The sequence below is a fragment of the Meles meles genome, chromosome 3 (genome assembly GCF_922984935.1).
Source record: "Meles meles chromosome 3, mMelMel3.1 paternal haplotype, whole genome shotgun sequence".
NCBI classification, from domain to species: domain Eukaryota; kingdom Metazoa; phylum Chordata; class Mammalia; order Carnivora; family Mustelidae; genus Meles; species Meles meles.
The window spans coordinates 144,205,205-144,222,637 of record NC_060068.1 but is presented as its reverse complement, the minus strand read 5'-3'; the positions used below and the strand labels follow the sequence as shown (position 1 = coordinate 144,222,637).

Here is a 17,433-nt window from a genome sequence, read left to right as displayed (position 1 = left end):
GTGGGGGAGAAGGGAGTGCTCAGTTCTGTCTTAGGGAAAAGGAAACTAGAAATGGCTTCAAATGAAAGGTCCGTCTTGAGCTCTGCTCACCCTCTGTTGTTTCACCAATGATCAGGAACACCTTATTCTTTTCTTCATCCTTTAATGACGCTATGTCTCTATTGTTTTACAAGTCCACAGTTTCTCATCTACAATTCTAAAATCTGAAGAGCTCTAAAAACCCAACTTACTTGATGGCAAATCCTGATCCTAACTGAGGTTTTTCTTTTTCTTTTTCTACTTGATAGGAAATCCTAGTTAATGATTCCACCACCTAAAGCAGGACTGGAGTCATCTTCAGCTTCGTTCTTGCTCACCTTCCAAACCCAATGAGCCACTAAGTGCACTCTCACTCCCTCTTCTTTGTGGTGACGGCCTCTCTTGCTCACTGTGGGATGTCTGGTGGCATCCCTGGCATCCACCCGAGAGAAGCCAGTAGCCACCTCCCCTAGTTGTGACAACGCAAAGTCTCTCCTGATTGAGAACCACTGCCTAGACTGACTTCTCGGCCACATCTAGAAACAACATAACCTGGTCAATGGTTCCTGCACTGACTCTCCTCCAGACGGGAGCTCTGAGGAAACAAGATTCAGCCCATCAGCTGAACTGTTGAGGGAGTGTACGACTCACACAAGTAGGCCAGAGTGGCTCCTCAAGGGAGACTAGTGTTCAGTGAGCCCGAGACGAAGCTATTTTGTTACGGTACTAGAACTCCAGGTTTCACCACTAGTTTGTACTAATATTCTCCTGAGTGACTTGTCCAGTGGCACTGAAATAACCAACTAGAGAGATAGAGGGTACAGATATTTAATGCCACTAAACCCTCTGCACTCTATTTGGAAAAAGAGAACACCCAAAAATAAATAAACTGACTGAAACATTAACCACAAATAGAAGGGAGGGGTCCCGCAAACAGCGTAAGAACCTAGAACATTTTGGGGGTAAGAAAGAGAAAGCGGTAGAACCCTACACAGTACCCACCTGTGGTCGACACGACGTTCTCAGGACTTTCACTGCAGAGCTTTGACAACAGACTGGTCTTGCCAGAGCCCGTAAGGCCTATGCAAACCAGGTCATATTCGGGTCGTGCGGGCGGTGGTCCCTTGCAGCAGAGTGCTCTAAAACACTGCCAAGAGAGGGGGGAAATGGGGCTCTTTTAAATAAGACTGGACATAAAGCTTAGTAACATTTACAATGACTAAGTATGAGGAAGTAATTAAATAACCTATTCATTCTAAGTTGGAAATGTAACTTCAGGATGGAGAAACCCAGAAGACACCACCTAACCAAGTGATCAAAGTTACCATTCCCAGGATCAAGACCTATGTGGACCTCAGGGCTCCCCTCCTGCTGCCAACAGGGACCCTGTGAGGGGCACAACATCCTTCCTCAACTTTCCCACCAAAAATGCACAGCCGCAATCTAAGCACAAGACACTCTGAGGAGCGTTCCACAAGATAGCTGGCCCGTTCTCTAAAAGCTCAGTGTCTTAAATGTCAAAGAAATGCTGAGCAACTGTTCTAGGTTAGAGAAGACTAGAAACAGGATAACCAAATGCAATGCCTTCTGAATCGGACCAGAGCAAACAGGCAGAGGAAAATGGCAGAAGTGACATTTGGACAACAGGTGAGGGCTGAATGGAGACACATAATAGACAACACTGTTGCCTGCGGTCATGTTTCCTGAATTTAATCACCGTACTGTGCTCTTTATAAAAGGAAAATCCTTGTTCTGAGAAAACACACACTAATCAAGTATTTAGAGATGAAAGGTCTTGATGTCCATGATTAATCGGTTAAGGAAATTTCTTTGTTTCTTTCTTTCTTTTTGTAAGAAAATTTCTAAATCTGTGTCTATCCTCAGCTCTATATGGTGAGGAGTGTATAAGGCCAACACGATACAATGTTAATGACCAGTGAAACGGAGAGTCACAGCAAAATTCTTTGTATTCGTCTTTCAACTCTGGTATTTGAAAATAAAAAGCCTTCACACATCATTCAATGGAGTCCCTGTATATATCACTCCATCTTGAGCCTTGCCAAATTCTCTTTCAGGTCAACTGACCTCAGGGTGCTATGAACCGTTGTGCAGTCTGGGCATGGCAAGAACCTATTTGCTCTCCAAGAGTTATTAAAGGGAGGGAGATTTAGGAGACCAGAAATTAGGTAGTTTATGATCTTTCTGCCTACTTTACATTCATTTATTAGGGGCCAATTCTGTGCCGACTTACAGAGCCTGAAATATTTAGGTCCTCAATCATTCAGGAGAGAAACAGAGGGAGTGGGAGGGAGACCTACAGACTGCTAGATCATCTGGAGATCCTGAGAGAAGAGACCTATAAAATATCTGTGCTAATTCTCATTCAGATAAAATCTGAGGCCTAACTGGCTCTTTCATGAGTCAAGCTTGACCAGTTTTCTCTCCTATTTTTCCTACCTAGTCGGTCAGCAGTCCATACCTCCTCTGAAATAGCTCTAGAACTTGTCCGCTTCTCTGCAGTCCAAGCCACCATCACCTGGACAACACCAACACTCTCCCGCTGGTCCCAGTATATTCACTCTTGCCCTCTCCGTTCTCCATGGCAGCCACCATGAAGGTTTGTAAAAACAAAATCAGATCTCATCTGTTTAACCCCCTTCAGGGACCTCCCACGGTTCTAGGATCCAAACCCTTACAATCTACAGGGTCTTCCAAAATCTGCATAATCTGCTACGCCAACCACCACCCTCCTGCCTTTGCCCAGCCTCTTCTCCCATCCCTTTCCACTCACTCCTCCCTCTACTCTGCCCCCAGCCATGCAGGTGCTCTTACATCTCCAGGCACTCCCAGATGCCATCCTCTCTTCCCCTAGCTCTTGGCTGAGTGAACTCGCCAGCTTTCAGGTCCCAGCTTCAGGGCCCCTTCTCCAGGGGCGCCTGATCTCATCCCTGGAGAATGTTAGCAATTTGTGTCAGGCTCTCACCGCATGTTTGTCAAGTCATCACTTGACACTACAGTTTCCTATTTACCACTAAACCATCTCTTTCCATCTCCATCCCAGTGTCCCCAGGGCTTAGCACAAGACATAGCACAGCATCTACCTTCAATGAATAAATGTTGAATGAAGAGCCCACGACACTGACATTTCACTGAAGAAAAAAGAAAATGTAAAAACTACTAGGAAGCTTCATCTAGTCTCTCCTGAACCCCTCATATTTCAAGAAAACAGTATCAAAGTAAGAGTAATCCTTGACCCTTTCACTTCCCTTCAATGCCAGAAGTTAGTTCAGTTCTCAAGAGTAATTTGGCTGTACAGGGTCTACTTTCCCGGTATAGATAGACCTTTTTTTGTCCTCACTTCACTTCTTGGCTTTTAACAGGCTCTGCCTACTTCTGGTAAACAATTCTGTGATCATCTAATCCATATTCTTCACAAATTTATTAAACTCTAATCCTATTTCCGCTCCGTCTTTTCAAGTCTGAGGAGCCCTAATTATTTCAGTCTGCGTGCATACAACAACCCCTCCTGCTCTCTCATATTAGTTGCTGCTCTTTGGCATTAAACTTGAGTTCCATTATGCCTTCTCCTACAAGATTAATCACCACAACTCTGAAGAGCACCCAGGATGCCAACGCATCATATCCTGGATTCCCATGAAAGTTGGTTGATAGTGGGACTTTCTGCAAACTCTATCCCTGAATCTCCTGGACTGGTGGTGAGTTTTTCGAAGAAGCAGATGTATATATGCCTGTGCACGTACATGCACAGATACGTGTGCTCCCCCAAAGAGGACCACCGGCTAGCAGCTATTCACTTGGGAGAGTTCTGCCACGTTCAACTACGTCAGGCAACACCACTAATCACACTGTGGTTTCTTTCATTGGGCTACTTTGATCTTCACTGGGGAAAAAGGGAGAGACCCTATGTCTGCTCCCGACTGTCCCTTTTTTGTTCAGCTCCTCTCCCAGAATTCCCTCAGACCATCTCCTGGAGGGAGACTGACACAACTAACCTGCTCCAAACAATCAAATCTTAAAAACAAAACAAAATTGTAGGTGACTGCTGCATTGCCCTGTTTACGTTGTTCACATACCAGTATTACTCAATACACTTTGAAATTCCAAATTTCACCTTCAGGCTCTTTTTAAAATCCAGAATGGAAAAGCATTTGTGGCCAAACTCATTAATATCTAGATCACCTGTTAATTTTCTCTAGGTCGCGAAGGCATCTGGGACATGAAAAGCCATTTAGCAGTGACGCTGTAATCCACACGTGTGTTTCATCTCCTCTCTCAAGATTCTCCACAGTGATGTTTAAGACACCTTACTTATAGGACATCTCTTCTCTCCCCCCCCCAGGCTCTTTCCTGAATTCTAGGCTCTGTATTTTCAACTGTTCTGGAAGAACCCAAACTTAAATCTGAATAAAACAAAAGCCTTCCCCCATCCCCCACCCCCAAAAACACAGTCTATGGAAATCAGGTATTTTGGAGCATAAAAGGCATAAAGGTTAGATTGACAATCATTACAAGACAGAATCTTTGAAATAAATCACAGAACCTTTGAATATTTATTTGAAATAAATAAATCCTATGCTTGGCAGGAATTGTGTCAGATTTTGAGCCAACAAAATAAGGCTTTTAAAAATATTCTATTTCAAAACGGGAAAAGAATGTTCATGTTTTTTTGAGTCAGTTCCTAAAAACTGTACAGTCTTCACTTGTTTTTCATTTTAAAACTTAATGAAGCTTTGGATCTCATAGTCAATTTACTTAAAATTACTCATTTTGGCCTCTAGACTATACTGTACCAAAGTTCATTGTGTCTGTCTCCTACAGCAGCTCTCGCATTGTTAAGAGTAAGCCCCTTTCACTGTTGTACAATGCTAAACACAATGCCGTCGGCAGTCCTGACAGCGAGCGGCAAACTCAGGCTTCATTCCCAGGCCAGACACTAAGGCATTGTGTGACTCTGTTCAGGCTCCATAAACCTATCCATGCTTCAGTTTCCCCATGATTAACCAGTAACGTTTTAACACTATCTGCCACTTCCTTTCTTTAGGAGGATGTTCTGAGGCATCAGTTCAATGCATTTTGCTACAAGAAAGGCACCATACAAATAAATAACCGTTCGTCAGGATGCTTATTATCCTAATGTATTCTAGGTGATAGTTTCCTTGGGCAAGGGTCTGGCAGCCCACATGCTGGTGCTTTCCTTCATCAACCCACAGCAGCTTCCACAGGCTCCGTCCCCTTCCACTCCAACCCAAGACACTAAAAAGACACACAACCCCAGGCCCTAACTTGCAGCATGGACTAGAGAACAGGGTGAGTCTGCGTTATAACTATGGGATGGCGGCGGGGGTGGGGGGCGTTGTACACGCGTGTGTAACCAAGGTCATAGTCTCTTGTCTAGACTGCTTCAGTTCACAGGTCTTTTCACACAGGGTCTGTTATGACTTGTTCCTTTTCAAAAGGACCTAGTGTATCTGGAATGCAGGATATTTCCCCTTAGTGTGTGTCTATAAGCTTCTACTGATGTTGTATATGAGGAAATCACAGCGTGCCAAGGTCTTGAGAGAGGGCAGAGACCATAATCGCCAGAAATCTGTGTCATAGACTTTGGACAAATCAAATCATATAATCTTTAGCTGTAAGGTGGACAAACAAAAGCCTTAGCAATACTTGCTTCAAGGAGAACGATGGCATGTACCAGGGTAGGGGGGAGCCAAAGATTAAACTGTGAAGGTCAAAGGAGAACTTGCCTCTCAGATGGGTGGCCTAGCACTAAGGCAGCAAGATGACCTTTAAATGTCCCCATTCCCATTGGGGACAGTGGCAGATGTCTTGCTAGGTCTGGGAGAGCACCATGCATGATAGGTACAGAGAGAATAAGGGCTCCACAAACTGGCACTATCAAGCACGAAGTAAGCACTTACCCAGACATCTTGTTTCCCTCTCCATCTCCCACTTAATGGCCCCGGCTACCCTCCCACTCACTCACTAGTTCCTCCAGCAGCCTGGGCACTTCAGGCTCAGACCGTGTGCCCGCGGAAGGGAAGGCTCTTTCCACTCTTTCTACTTGGCAAATTCCTAGTCAAAGTTCTGTTCCCAGGGCACCTCCTTTGGAAAGTCTTCTCTAGTTCCCATAGAGAATGAATCCCTTCTTTCACTCCCTGGTTTGATACACACTTCTGGTGCTGCAGTAAATACCAGGTCACATGTGCTTTGTTTTTTCCTTTGTGTTTTTTCCTTTTGTGTTTTTTCCTAATTGTAAGAATTAGTAGATGACAGAATTAGATGCATCAACCCAAAGACCTATTTATCCTGGATTCATAAAGTCTGATTTTACAGTTACCAAGGTTGGCCAGGCGGCAAAGCGGAGAAGCAGACCCGTCTGGAGAAGCAGACCCGTCTTACCACTTCTCGATTCTGGACCGGGTCTGCCTCAAAATCCTCCCCCTCCTGCAATGGCCCCTGCATTGCCGGGATTTCCTACCATCCCATGTCCCTGAATCCCTAGCCTTTGGGAACATGGCATTTGTTTCAATCGATGCTCTGTTTTTCATCATGAATACATGATTTTATTCTAAGCGTGATTTCAATTTGATTGAAGCTCTGTATAGTTGCTGGAAAATGTTCTTCAGAAGCTCCGGGAGTTCCCCAGGGTCACACAGTCACTGCCTGAACTCCACACTATCTCCTCCGTATTTAAATACGGGTCTCACTAACTCAAAACCAGAGGTTTCCAATAGCAAATAACCAAGCCATTCGGTAGAGTCCCAGGACGGGTCCTGCCACTGTACTCCATAAATACTTGCCAGATGCACGCGACACCAATTAGTTGGAATCTAAAACCAAGAGGCAATTTGCCCATAACCTGAAGTAAATTTATTTCTTAGACTGGTTTTAAAACCAAGAAGTCACCTGTACGTTCTGACCCTCACTCTCACGATGGAAGCAGCTTTTAAAAGGAAGTCAACTTCTAGAAGTATTTTCTAACACTAACCATTTATTAAATAAATTAAAGTCCAATTAATAAAATACTTTGTATTTAAATATCTAAAATTGTAGGATTTAAAATAAAATATTTTCTAAGTCCATAATAGTCAAATGTGGGCCTGTCTTTGGAAGCTACAACCAAAATGGGTCATAAGGTTTATAAAGCTACTTAAACTTCTGGAAAAGACACGAGGAAGGACAGGTACCCCCAAAACTTAAAAACAAGGCCAAATGTCGCTAACACTACTCAGCACCCAACAGAAGACGCATGTACTAATTCACTTCCTCCTTGAACAACCCATGAGAAAGGCACTATGTGCTTCCCATTTTCAGATAAGGAAATCGAGGCCCAGAGGTGGCAAATGACTTGCCCTCAGCGGAGCCAGGATGGGAAGCCGCTAAAGTCTGAGGGGGTGCCACGCGGAGGAGACATGAGCAGCATCCAGTATAGAGGGAACACAGACACACAACAATGTGGTAGAGCTCAGAAGGGACAGAGTGGAGCTCCAACCACGGCTGCTTGGCTCTAGAGCACCCATCTACTCACGTCCTCTCAGCCTTGGTGCCACCGAGGCCAGACTCCAGGATCAGAACCCCAGACACGGCTGTTTCCATGGTTTTGAGGGAATGAGAGCATGTTAAGGAAGTCTGCCTGCATCAGAGAACAGACACTTGGCAGGAGAAGGGGAAATACAAGCGTTGACACTGCTTCCTTCCTTGCACTGTTAAGTTTATGGCTCAAGGACCCGTATCTTCCTCCCAGTAGAGCTGGACGAACGGCTTCCTGCGGGGCTGAGTTAGGGAGTGGGGAAGGAGGCGAGGGGACAGGCTTCGAGGAAGGCGAGGGGGGGAGCCCTGAAGAGCTGCTGGCTTCTCTGCCCCGCTGTCTGCTGCTTTCACTTAACCATTTTTTGTCCTCTGGCAAGGACAAAGCTTGTCTATTAAGAGAAGCCCATGCTGGCTGCAGAGATTTCTGATTCTAAGCACGGTAGCAAGGGGGAGAAAAAGGTCTAAACACTCCTCAATTTTTTCCCTTAAAATATAGGTATATGTAAATTATCCCTCAGCAAAGTAAATATGTCAGCAAATACTAACCCAAATAAACTGTAACGGGGGAGAGTATGGAGATAATACATGAATAAACCGAGATGTGCGGAAATACGCGGGAAGGAGACAATCTACGATAAACATGACATCTCTCAGCTAGTCCTTTCCTTCCACCTTGAAGAAAAATGAATTTCAAATATGCACCAATGTCTTGGAATAAACCAGGGGTTCTTGCAAAGAAGCGAAGAGAAGGGACATTCAAGTGGCACCTATAGCAACAGAAGGAAGGAGCAGGGAGTCTGCGTAGACCATGACGAGGCCCCTGGCCACATGGCAGATCCCAGCAGAAGACTCTTCCTCACGTCACCAGAGCAATCCACTTTTCAAGGTGAAAAATCCTGCGGCCCTTTAAGACCCTACTGGGAAAAACAATAAATTGTTTTTACAGAAGATGGGTCAAACCTTTCAGCCATGTGGGCTGCTCCAAGCTCACTGATGAAGGCTTTGGCCCGGAATTGTCCCAGGGCTGAGGCTTCTGGCCAATACATCACACTGCCTTGGGACACTAAGTCTGTCTTTGCCTTACCCTTTGTATTTCTCAATCCACATTCCTTTTTGGGGTGAAATACTCCATTATTTCTGCTTTGTTCTGGGCTGTCTCCTGTCTCTGTCCCTATTAACTCGTGGCAACAAAAGAAACAAACAGAAGCAGGGGATTTCATGCTTTAGCAGCTATAGACACTGGCCTCCCGGCTTTGCAGAGGAGCAGACATCTGAGACCCTGAATGGAAGAGAGTGCCGCTGCGCTGAGCCAGACCAGGGACCCACGTGGCTCCCAGCCTGTGCATCGGTCATCCCTGATGGGCGGCATTCACCAGTTCTGGTACGAGCATCTCAGGATGAACCAAAAGTGCAGTTTTAAAAATTAGGGCCTTCATCTGATAATCAGATATAAAGAGACTCTAATTCAAGACATTCCTATATTCCTAGCTCTCCACAATTTCAGGACTTCTCACACGGAAAATCGATCAAGGGGGAGAAAAAAAAAATTTTTAAACTAAAACTCAAAAAGGCAGCTAAAAGTAGAAGACAAAGGTCTCATTTTTACTATGTACTGATTCTCTTATAATGGCTAGATGGAATATTTCTATCGATATTTAAAATAATAGAATTATCCAATAAAATCAGCAGAAAATTTCCCAGCATGGCTGTGCGTGGTAAGATTCAAGCTTTACGTGCATATTCACACACATACCCAAATTAGGGCTTCACATGAGTCAATTTCAGACCATGTATCTCCCCCCCCAAGAGCCAAGAAATACAAAATTTAGCTGAAAATGAATGATTAATGCATTTTGTATCAAACCTCATTTTTGGTCACTATCTGAACAGAACATTTCTCAATGGGAAGTGGGGGATAAAAATAAATAAACAGTTTTAATATTCATTACCAAAGGCATCTTCCTATACTTTGTACACTTAGGAAGAGTGAGGGAATGAAGACATTTAAAAAGAGGGCGCCTGGGTGGCTCAGTGGTTTAGGCCACTACCTTTGGCTCAGGTCATGATCTCAGGGTCCTGGGATCGAGTCCCGCATCAGGCTCTCTGCTCGGCAGGGAGCCTGCTTCCCTCTCACTCTCTCTGCTTGCCTCTCTGCCTACTTGTGATCTCTCTCTGTCAAATAAATAAATAAAATCTTTAAAAAAAAAAAAAAAAAAAAAGAGGTAGGCTCCCTAAGTACGCCTTCAGGTGGATTTAAGTATCCTCTAAAAAATCGTAGAAGAGATCCTAACAATGCAAATTCTCTCTGCTCTTGGTGCTTTTGGAGCTGGGGAGCACTGTAAGGGTAGAGAGCAAAACAAATCAAACTCATGTTGGCTTTCTGGTAGCCCCTAACAGTGGAAATCCTATCCCCAGATTTCAGGAAAAAACAGAGCATTCTTTCACTTAACAATCTTGGGCTCCATGAAGATGGACCTGAGGCCTACATATTCCATCAGTCACCAATTCCGTCCTACTCCATCTCTCTGATCCCCCGCTCTTCTCAGCCCCAAAGCCTTTGTTCAAAACATCTCCACTATCTTCTAGATAACATAGTCTGCTCTCACAACTGGTCTCCTTACCTCAGGTTTACAGATTCCAATTCAGTCTCCAAGATGCTAACGATGACCTCTTAAACACATCAAGTCATTCCCAAGATTTCAAATCTTTCCATGACCATCTAGAACTGTCAGAATAAAGTCCAAGCTCCTTATCTAAGCAGAGAGGCTCCTTATGATCTGAACTTTATCTTTATTTGTGGTCTCCAACGGCTGCTCGAGGGATCCTATGAGATAATGGTTGTAATGTCTGTAAAGCACTTAAACCAGGGTTCAAGACACAAAATTTAAAATTGTATTTTCAGTTTATGATGTATAGGAGATGACTTTCCACCATATTCATGACCCCCATGGCAGCCGTATGTACACAGGTCCTGTTCCAGTCTCTTTCATGCTCTAAGTGCAAGGACCTGGCCCTCTGCCCATACATCATGCTCACGGTCTTCCTCTAGCCAGCTCCTAGTCACCCTTCAAAACTCAGCTCCGTGATCTTTTTTTTCCCCCAGAAAGACTTCTGCGCCTGCAGTCTAATTTAGATGATCTTCTTTAACTCCCTTAGCACCTTTTCTATTCCACCGTCCCACCACTTCTCATTCTGAGAAGTTCATTTCCAGTCCATACTCTCCCCATCGGACTTGGAGCCCTGAATGTAGGCACCACTTCTAATTCAACTTTGGAACTTCAGTGGCTGACGCAGCATCCACCACATGGCTGATAAGCTCCCCAAGGATTAATTAAGTACATGGCTTTACTAAGTGCATGGTCAGACAAGCCCAAAACAGAGTCGCACTGGGATCTGGAGAAGTTGTTTCACTGATACCTGTTTCCTAATTCAGAAACTGAGGATCATCTCACAGATTGGTGCTCACAGTCAACGCAGTACAAGGTACAAATGCTCTCAACAGTGCTCCATTAGTACGTATTACCATGATGACTTACGAGCTTTCTCACCTAGGGCTGTCTTCCTAAAGGGAACAGACTTTTCTGACCAATCGGGATTCTTCTCAGGGTAAATAATTAAAGAATTAATTCAGGATTTGGATTCATTTTATTATCCATTTGGTCAAAGTTATGATATTTTATAGTTAGATAGATAGATAAAATACCAAATGCCAGTGGTGACTAAGGACATGTAGACAGTCCTTTGGTTTGCTACAACAGCCATTAAAAGGGAGCACGACATGATATATAGTGGGACCATCACTGGATTTTTTCTCTCACCTGAGAGTAGAAAACTCCTATGAAGCAGCTTTTAAACATCACCGGTATATCTTACCAGCTAACCCAACTCTCTGCATGTGAATCTCCTATGTGGATGTGGACCTAGACAAAGGCATAATAGGGAGTAAAGGGTCTGTAACCCATGTGTATCCTCCAATCTCGTTGCTGTTAACTGCTGCCAAAGATGAATGTTCACTACGGTCTAGCGCTGAAGAACCAATACAGTGAACGAGACGTGATCTCGCCTCACACATCATCCCACGTGTCAGACAGATTCTGACTGCGGAGTCTGCACTGGTGAGGAGGGAGGAGGGGATGGCACAGCTGGATGGTTCCGAGCCGCAGCTGAGCTAGCAGCAGTGGGAGCGCAAGCCATCTTCTCACTTTCGAAGCTGGAATTAATCAGAGACAGTGATTTAAAGGTGTGTCTCATTAAAGAGGCACTTTCCGGCCACTGTCGAACTTCACAGAGGCTGACCACGTGAGGTCATCGGAGGTATCACCAGGCTTCTCTCAGCAACCACACACCTCACTGATCAAAAATGAAATAACAACAACAATCTTCTGTTCCCTCAGAATATTCAAAGTAGCACGTGGACTTTATATTAAAAACACGTTTATTATTTGCTCTATTTAGTTCCCTGGATTACAGCACAAATGCCTTAAATTATGTCCCCATACAAATTATATAAACAATACAGGTTCCATTTAACGGGCTGGCGAAGGTATCAAAGGGATCTGTGGTCCTGACCTATTTTTCTGGTGTCTTACTATAATCAAGCCTGATCAACTTTTCTTTTCTTTTTTTCGTGGGGTAGGGGGGAGAGTTAAATAAGCACCAACTCCCATCAAAGGAGTTCTCAAGCTACCAAGAAAATATGATAATTGAACATCCTAAGTGGTTTTTCAAAGGAGTGTCCTTTTTCTTTTATACCAGACAGGAGTCTGGTTGTAAACGGCAGCATACGGGGATAATTCTCAGAACGGATGAGAAGCTCAAGAACGGCCAGAATCACGGCAGCCCAAGGTGACATGGCAGCAACCACTAGTTTAGGAGTCACCATCTGTACTAACTAGTTGGCACCCTGCACCCAAGTCCACCGCAGTGTACCTGACTACACCAGCCAGGTGCCAGTGAGCATCAGGCTGGACCATCCAACTGGATGAACTCTGGCTTCGTGCTGGGGTCCTGGCTGCCAGGCAGCAGAGAACAAAAATGGTTGTCCCCTACCTCCAGCAACAAAAGGAGGGAGCCCTGATGCCAAGCTCCTGCGGGACTGCAAATAGAGTACTCATTTGTAGGGCAGCCAAAAACAATACCAACTACACATTTTGTCCTTGGGCCCAATAGACAGCAGACTTTTTCTATTATTACAATTTAAAGAACATAAAATACAACAGCATTTGTTGATCTTCCAATTCCACGGATTTAATCTGAAAGAATATGCCAGACTCCTAGGAATGGCCAAGAAGAGTCCAGCTGACTCAAGGCAGAGGGCAGGATGGAAGCTAACAGAAAATCTGGCTGGGATTTTCCTGCGCAAACACATCTGCCATCCTAACGTCCCGTGTATGCACTCACAGCTCTCCTAACCTACATGCATTCTCTGCTTTCTCTCCGTCGTCTTACCGCTCTGTTCTTACATGTACAACGGTGGGGGCTGGCTGGGTATGTACAGAAAGCTAACACCTGGCACCTCTGATGTCCACACTCGCAGATTCTCGCTTTCCTTTCACTTTAGTATCTTGGTGGAAAATGGAACAGGGCAGACTTGGAGATGTGTGCTGCACTTAACTTTGTTAATTAAAAACAAAAATTCAATCAGGAGTTGTCCGTGCTATAGCTTGTCACTAGAAACACAAATCCCCTAAGGATGTGTGACTGGGCCGTTTTTTGTTTTTGTTCTTTAATAGACCATTCTGGTGTTCAACGTATTTGTCTAATGTATAATCCTTCCAGTCTCCCTTTTCTGGCGTGCAAATCACAGCATAATCGTGACGCAACTGTTACAACAAAAAACTACTCATCTGGAACACACACACACACACAAAATGAGCAATCTTATTTATGGTTTGCAAAAAAAAAAAAAAATTAAAAATCTTGAAAACCATGGTCTTTGGCTGACAAATTCAGCTTTCCCAAAAGGATAAAATCTGAATGCCTGCAGTAAACAGGCATGTTAAAGAACAACCAACAATATGGAGGAGGTTGGGAGGAAAAGCATTTGATAAACTGCGTTGTTGGTTTTGTTTTTTGTTTTTTTTTTTTAAACACATTTTGTTTCATTTGGTGAATCTGTGGAAGTAATTTATGGCAGTCTGTATGAGGAATTATGACTCCACCTGAATGGACTCTGTAGTTCCCCATGGCTCTCCATAAGCAGGAGAGGCTACACTCACGACTCTTCGGATCTAGTGTTAGAATCGATTTCATAATTACAATAATAGTGGATACAAAGGCCCTCAAGGGAATTGTTCATGGACAAATGAGAGACAGTGTTGGCAGAGATAAAATATTCATCAGCGAAAGAGTACATAAAATGTATCTGAGAGGATCAGGGCTCATCTGGGAATCACAAGGGGAGTAAGACATCACCAGAAAAATGCAAGTGTTTGCTGCAGAATTTCAGTCTTAACTAAGTCTGTATATACTAAAGTAAGACCTCACTGTCACATAATCTGGTGGCAGTGGGATATGGTAGAGAATACAAAATTGCCCTGAGATTTTCTTAACTAGAAAGACTCCCAAATCAAGTATACACAAACACCACAGCTCTCTGCAATCCTATTAATTTGCCGTGATTTACAATTTCCTACAATTTGTACATTTCTAGTCACCTTCCAAAAAGTACAGAAGATAAGAAATCTTAAGCCATGAGATTTTTTAAATGCTACATTACAGAATGGTAAATCATGTATTTCATATGCTTTCTTAGATTTTTTTTTATTGTAAGCCATATCTAGTCCTTCTTTGAAAGAAATGAGAAGTGAATGAGGTGATAAAAAGAGATCCAATAAAATCAGATCAAATAGTAGCAAAAGATACACTCTAAATGGAGCCAAAAGGGGGATCACACCGAGAGCAGCAAGTAACTTGACTTCATACAAGACATGCTTCCATGGCAGTTGGAACCTCCACCTCTAATACTCTCCTCCATCTCAGCTTGAGAATTGCCTACACTTTCATTAAAAGACTCGGTATTTATTTTACTCCAACAACTAACGAGATTTCAAAAAGGTTGAAGAGTCAGAAAACAAAGCACACAATACTAAAATGTCAACTGCTAATAATTACACTTTACATATGTTCATTTGGGTTTAAGATGATTTCTAACAACTTAACATTCAAGTTACCTGGCTATAAAAAGCACATTAGTTAATAAAATTTCTGGCTACCCTTCCAGACCTCTGCCTGGAGAGAGTACTAGATGAGTACGTCAGGAAACAGTGGTACCCTAAGGTGTGGTGGGGGTAATGATACTCAAGAAGAGAAAAAAAAAAGCTAAAAAAAAAAATAGAAAGAGGGTCATAAACCACAAAGAAAAGTAGAGTTCAGTGGAAATGGACACCAAATGCAGAAAATACATGGGGGAAAGAACTACTTAGGGTATGTCCCAGAAATAAGATACTGCAGTCCTTACTAGCCTTTGTGCTCGGTGCCTTCTGTGTGTGCATCCCTGGCCTGCCTCTACCCTCTCCATCATGCTCCCTGGGCTTGCAGGCTGACCTGTAGGGACTGCACAGCTGAGCACCCCAGCCCTGGCTTCTAGTCAGACTGCACAGAGTGGAGGCACCAGTAGGGGAGAAAGAATGAAACTGGCTCAGCTCCCTCCATGCCAGGCCAGTGGGGGCTGGCTACACCCTGAGGGTGAGACCCACAGCTTCAGTCAGGCAGTCCCTCCACTCAGCCCTCTCTCTCTGCCTCCAGGTTCCCATAAGGGCTCCCTTACTTTGCTCCTTTGGGACTAGGGATGGTTTTCCTCATACACTGTCCACACCTTTGTATATTCTCATTAGTTAGAACTCCTCAAATTACCCAATTTGAATAGACCATTTTTTTTGCATTCCAGGACCCTGATAGCAACTTTTTAGCAACTGAAATGAAATCCAGAATGACACCAAGATTTTTTGGCTTTAACAACTAAGGAATTAAGGTTTGGGGGTACTGGATGGGAAAGAAATGGAAGAATTTGGTTTTAGTTACCTTAAGATGCCTACTAGTTTGAGGTTCTGAAGAGGGGTTAGTGTTGATAAAAATATGAGTATCGCTGGGTAGTTTTTAAGCCATGGATAAGGTCACCTATAGAGTCTGTGTATACTGAGGGGAGTGTCAGTTTTCATGGTATTCTTGTAGGAAATGACTCCTTTTGCAAACTGATGTTGAAATTACTAAAGCCAAAATGTAACAACTTCACTGTTCCTTATGCTTTTTGTCTTATAAATCCCATTACTGTACTTTAACACTTGGTCTCATTAACAAACTTATTCATTAAATTCCCTTTAATTTTAACTTGTATTTATAAATTTAATATAGTTACTTTTCTTTTTAAAGCCCTTCAATTGCTTAACACAAATGTTTCCAAGTACTAAATTCTTTGTAACACCAATAAATCAAACATAAAACTTGGTAGGTCTTAAGTCCTCAAACATTTCAATTCTGATTACAAAAACATGCCAAGATCACAAGTCTAAGTTATTCAATTTGATAGCTTTAATCAGAATCACAATTAAATCATGATTATAGGAAAAATCTTTTAATTACAAAAATTAAAATGTTATTTCAAACCTACCACAAAAATATCAATAATTAAAGTTTTATTTGATTTACTTCATGTCTATACCTAATTCTAAAGTTCTGACAGTAAGTCATGATTTGGATTCTTCCACGATACTTTGTGGAATTCTTTTCCAAGTCCCTATAATGCAAATGCCAGGCCCTAAAAATGGTTTTGTTAAGGACCAGGAACCCCAGAGTCAAGCTGATATCACATAATTCTTCTCTGAGATCTGCATCAGCAACATTCCTCCTAGATTGTACCTAAATTATTTCATTAGTTCACTAGAGTTGCATTTCTTTGCATTTTAATGTCTTCCTATCTAGCTCTAAGGACACATTAAGGCCAATATTGTGGGGTGCCGTATTGAGAGAGAGTACACGCCTGAGTGGTGGGAAGGAACAGAGGGAGAGGGAAAGAGAAACCCAAGCATACTCTTAGCTGACGCAGAGCTCAACACAGGGCTCAATCTCATGACCTGACATCATGACCTGAGCCGAAACCAAGAGTGGGAGTCTCAACCAACTAAGCAACCCAGGTGTTCCTCCCCAAACAATAAATATTTTTAAACTGATTTGTTGAATGGTTTCCAGAGATCCCTTACAAGCATATTGGATTATTTCCTAACCTCTCATTAGACTGAGGTCAATGGAGTTTTGTATTCTATACATCTTTTCCTTGAACATAAAACATATATCCTCTTAAAATTACATCTTCTTGGTTTTGGTATACCTTACACTTTTATCTTAGGAAGTTTTGTCCTACTCTAGAACTACAACACTAATATCATGCAAATGACAAAGAGGGGGAAGGCTTAGGCAGACTCCTGGAGCTGTCCAACCTTTGCAAGTTGGCCACAAGAGGGGAAACCAAGCAGTCTGATACGTGGAGGGAAGCAACTAGAAAACAGGGTCATAAAAGTCAAGGAAAGTAAGTGCTTTAACCAGAGGGAGGAGAAGGTGATCAACTAAGATAAATGCTTCTAAATAGTAACTTAAGATCAGAACATACAGACAACCATTATATTTGGGAATATGCAGGATGTTGGTGATCTTGATAATCTCAGGGCAACAGTAGAAATAGAAATCCATGGTGTATCTTTAAGTCCAAATAGGCTCTTTCTCACTTGAGGTGTTTTACCTGGGCCATTCCCCTCAATTCTTATTGCTTCGACTATATTGAGGACTTCCAGATTCCATGTATAGACTTCAATCTTTTTCCGCAGAATCAATCCAGCATTTTTAAGTTTCCTGTTAGACATCTGTATCTAG

At 43.0% G+C, this 17,433-nt stretch overlaps 1 protein-coding gene across 1 annotated transcript in view; it reads right to left on the bottom strand.

Moving 5' to 3' along the window:
- The window catches only part of ARL15 (ADP ribosylation factor like GTPase 15), a 402,700-nt gene that overhangs the window by 259,348 nt on the left and 125,919 nt on the right, over window positions 1-17,433 (bottom strand). Inside the window, exon 2 of the mRNA XM_045999356.1 lies at window positions 1,021-1,165. Coding sequence (XP_045855312.1) covers window positions 1,021-1,165 — 145 coding nt within the window. The remainder of the gene's footprint in view (window positions 1-1,020; window positions 1,166-17,433) is intronic.